The sequence below is a fragment of the Hippocampus comes genome, unplaced genomic scaffold, assembly GCF_001891065.2.
Source record: "Hippocampus comes isolate QL1 unplaced genomic scaffold, H_comes_QL1_v1.1 scaffold48, whole genome shotgun sequence".
Taxonomy (NCBI): domain Eukaryota; kingdom Metazoa; phylum Chordata; class Actinopteri; order Syngnathiformes; family Syngnathidae; genus Hippocampus; species Hippocampus comes.
In genome coordinates this window covers 27,742-31,180 of record NW_017808403.1, presented here as the reverse complement: position 1 = coordinate 31,180, position 3,439 = coordinate 27,742, and the positions used below count along the sequence as shown (strand labels likewise).

The 3,439-nt window shown below is 60.3% G+C and overlaps 2 protein-coding genes across 2 annotated transcripts in view; both read left to right on the top strand.

Annotated features, from left to right (window-relative positions):
- The window catches only part of stard15 (StAR-related lipid transfer (START) domain containing 15), a 3,343-nt gene extending 2,284 nt beyond the window's left edge, over positions 1–1,059 (top strand). The window contains exon 6 of the mRNA XM_019858263.1: positions 746–1,059. Coding sequence (XP_019713822.1) covers positions 746–970 — 225 coding nt within the window. The 3' untranslated portion in view covers positions 971–1,059. The remainder of the gene's footprint in view (positions 1–745) is intronic.
- Positions 1,060–1,764: 705 nt separating this feature from the next.
- The window catches only part of tsr2 (TSR2 ribosome maturation factor), a 23,606-nt gene continuing 21,931 nt past the window's right edge, over positions 1,765–3,439 (top strand). The window contains exons 1-2 of the mRNA XM_019858193.1: positions 1,765–1,942; positions 2,660–2,750. Coding sequence (XP_019713752.1) covers positions 1,847–1,942; positions 2,660–2,750 — 187 coding nt within the window. The 5' untranslated portion in view covers positions 1,765–1,846. The remainder of the gene's footprint in view (positions 1,943–2,659; positions 2,751–3,439) is intronic.

The following is a 3,439-nucleotide window of genomic DNA, read 5'->3' as shown; positions in this document are numbered from 1 at the left end:
TCTCCGGTCCGCGCAGACCTTTGAAAATGTTTGGAAAGGGTCGGCGGCGGGGTCCTTCCGGCCGGTGGACAAGATGACAGAAACTTGTCGCGCCTCGCGCCGCCCAAAACACGGACAAGGTTTGCGGTGGCGGCCGTGTTGTTTTCTTTCCTCTGGCGTCTCCGTCGGTTCCTCGGGGCCGACCCGGCGGCGACGAGGCGGCTTTCTGGCCCGCTCGCTTCCTCGGCGCCGCGGTCCGGGTCATTCCCCGCCGTCGGTCTCCGGGGCGGGTCCCGTCTCGCCATCGGTACCGACGGCCGCTCGCCCGTCGCTATAGCCTCCTTGTTGGGGGTGAACCTGAAGGCAATATCTCTCACACCTACCCCCCCCCCCCCTCCCCCAACACACACACATATTCATCAAACTCACACCCGGATCCTCTTTCTCGGCCGGGTAGTTGAACGCTCACCAAAAGGGCATTTAAGGGGCTCTCTCGGCGAGGGGCCGGCCGAGCCTCGCGACGGTTTCCCAACGTCGCGGGTGTTGGACTTTTTTTTTCTTTCTCCGCTTTCTTTAACGGTTGCAAAAGGTTGCAAAGACGTCGAGCGGACGCTTTTGACGATCGCAGAGTGTCGTTCTTGTCCGCAAGAAATTCGGAAGCCGTTCCAAAGGTTGCGGCAGCGGGTCAAGGGCTTCGCAACCTTTGGCGAGCTTGAAGGTACTCGGCCGGAGGGGTCTTTGCCGAGTGTGCCGTGTGGCTTCTCAGGCGATGAGGAAGCTCTACAAGGCCTCCCTGAAGTATCCCGAGTGGAAGCGCAGACACGAGCCCCACCTGAAGCCGTGGATGTTTCCGGAGCAGAACGCCTCGCCGCGCATCAGCGTGTCCGAGTTGACGCCGCAACGCGCCGATTCCTTGGAGAACATCGACGAGAGCGGCCTGAGCGAGGACAAGACCAAGCGCGGCGGCGGCGACGACGACGACGAGACTTGAGCGTCTCCGGGCTGGCCGTTTTGGCGGCGGGGGGGCTCTTTGCTTTGCCGTGTTTTCATCGTGCAAATAAATCTGGTCATTTTCGACGCGGAGGCATCGTTTTTGTCTCGTCGAGTCCCAAAGCGATCCTGGATGGATGCACATCGCAGCAGGTGAAACCAGAACTGCAATCCCAAAATGTGTCACAGTTGCTCGGCGCGTTCGCGGCAGGTTTCCAAAGTGCAACAGTGAAACCGCATCCGAAACGTGGAATTGGAATTTGAAACGATAGGCCGGCCCATGCAGCCGCCTACGGCCTCGACCGCTCGCCAGGAAAATGACGGCCACACCCACACACACACACACACGATTTATTGATGTATTTATTTCACTGGGACAGCGGCCATTGATCAGCACAAGAATAAACAGCGCCACTGCGCCGGACTTCGCATACGTGCTCGTTTTCAGCCGTAGTCCCAAGGCCGGTTTGTAAAGTGGCACAGTGAGACACATCCAACTTGAAAGCCCAAATGACCGAAATAAGAACCAAATAGGTCAGAGCTCATCTAAGTGACGATTCAAACACTTGCAGTACTCGACGACAAGACAAAAGGCCGGGACAGGCAAATCACTTGCAGCTACAAAGTTGCTGGTCAGGAGCCCACTGCAACGGGCTGCAATCTGGGAAGTGTGGGGGGGGGGCACGTCTGATGTATTTCAGCCAATGTTTAAGGTTTTTTTTTTTTTTTTTTTTTTTTTTGAAGTGTAAAGTGACCACAGACTCTGACGCAGGGGTGTCAAACTCAGGTCCCGGAGGGCCGCCGCCGTCCTGCAAGGAAAGCGAGAGGATCGACTTTTTGCGTCTGAGCCACATCGACTCGTCGCGATCGACTGTTGATGCCTGTCCCCGCAGACATGGCGGCGTCCGCGGATTCGCGCGAGCTTTTCGCCGACGCGGTGAGGGCGACCCTGAGCGCGTGGCCGGCCCTGCAGGTGAGCCCAAAGTCTCGTCCGGACGCGTCGACGTTTCGCGCACGCAAACGATCGGAGACGGGCGCGCGCTAAGCCGCCGAGGACCTCGTGACGCGCGCGGAGTTCGACGAGTCTCCGCCGCGCGGCTCGCGAACGGCTTCGGTTGACGTCGACGCGTCGCTTTGACGCAGCTTTTGGAGCCTTCACCTCAATTATTGTGGACCGTCGTCGAAGGCGGCTGCGGGCGAACGCGAGAAAAGAGCGTGAATCGCCCAACTTCCGCGCTCGACAGGAAACCCCCTCGTACGGGGAGAGAGGCCCTCAACACGGTTTCCACACGGGCGCGTCGTGCCCAACGCGCAGCTCGAGGCCGGGAAGTCGACGAAGAAGCCGCAGCGGGATTCGCGGAGCCGTCGGCTTGCTTTTTTTTTTCGGCTACAAATTTAGCTTGGAGCAGACGCGCGCACATCTCGAGCGTGACGACTCTGAGCCACTTGGATTCTCGCTCCTCTTTGGCGAGGACAGACAATCCACTTTTGACTCGAAGAATAAGAAACAGGCCATCGTAGGAGGTGGCCGCATTCCAACCATTCCGTGTGCGCGAGCCATGTTTGCCGGCTTCACTCGTGGCACTTGATGGAGCTTTGTGGTGTGGTTCTTGCTGTCTTTTTAGAAATCCCGTCGTCCCTGTTGGTCTTTGATGCAGCGGCGCCACTGACCGACAATCTCTGCTTTCAGATTGCGGTGGACAACGGCTTTGGGGGCGCGTACGGGCAACAGAAAGCCGACTGGCTGGCGGATGTCGTCCAGCAGTACTTCCACGACAACCGTAAGTCCGTCGGCCGTCGACAACGAGCGCCTTTCGACATGACCGTGTGGGGGCGACGGAGAGGCGGCGACCCGGGCCCCGCGTCGCGCTCTCGAGGCCCGGGTCCTCGGGCGCGGCCGCTCTCCTCATTCCCAAAAGGCGCACGGTCGCGCGGATCCTTCCGACGTCTTCAAAGCGGCACCTTTGCGGGATGTGCCGTGCCCGCTGTGGCCCGGGCGATCCTAACGGAGGGCCTTCCCCGTCACCGCGCGTCACGTGCGCGTTCTCAAAATGGCAGGCGGCCGGCCCTCGTGCGCTCACCGATCACCCGCGGGCCTCGATACGTCCCACGGTCCAACGTCAACTCGTCGTCAGGCGAAGTGGCAAAAAGGGATCGTGGCGGCGTGCCGCATTTGCGGCATCGTGGTGGCTCGCCGATGTCGGCGCGTGGCGCCCATCCGGCCGTCCCCGGCGCGGTCTGGTCCGAGTCTCTTTGGACTCGCCGCGTGTCAGGAAAAGGCCACGTTCCACCAACGAAGCCCACCCGTCCACGAGTCGGGACTCGCCTTTGGCTGCGCCCAAATTTGGAGAGTTCGGGACATCAACGTCTTGCGGGAGACCATCGGTGAGCAAAGGAACGGGGCAAATATTTTGGACTCGCGCCTTTTCCTTGAACGAAGCCCGACTCGAACGAGCCGGGCCGATCCCTC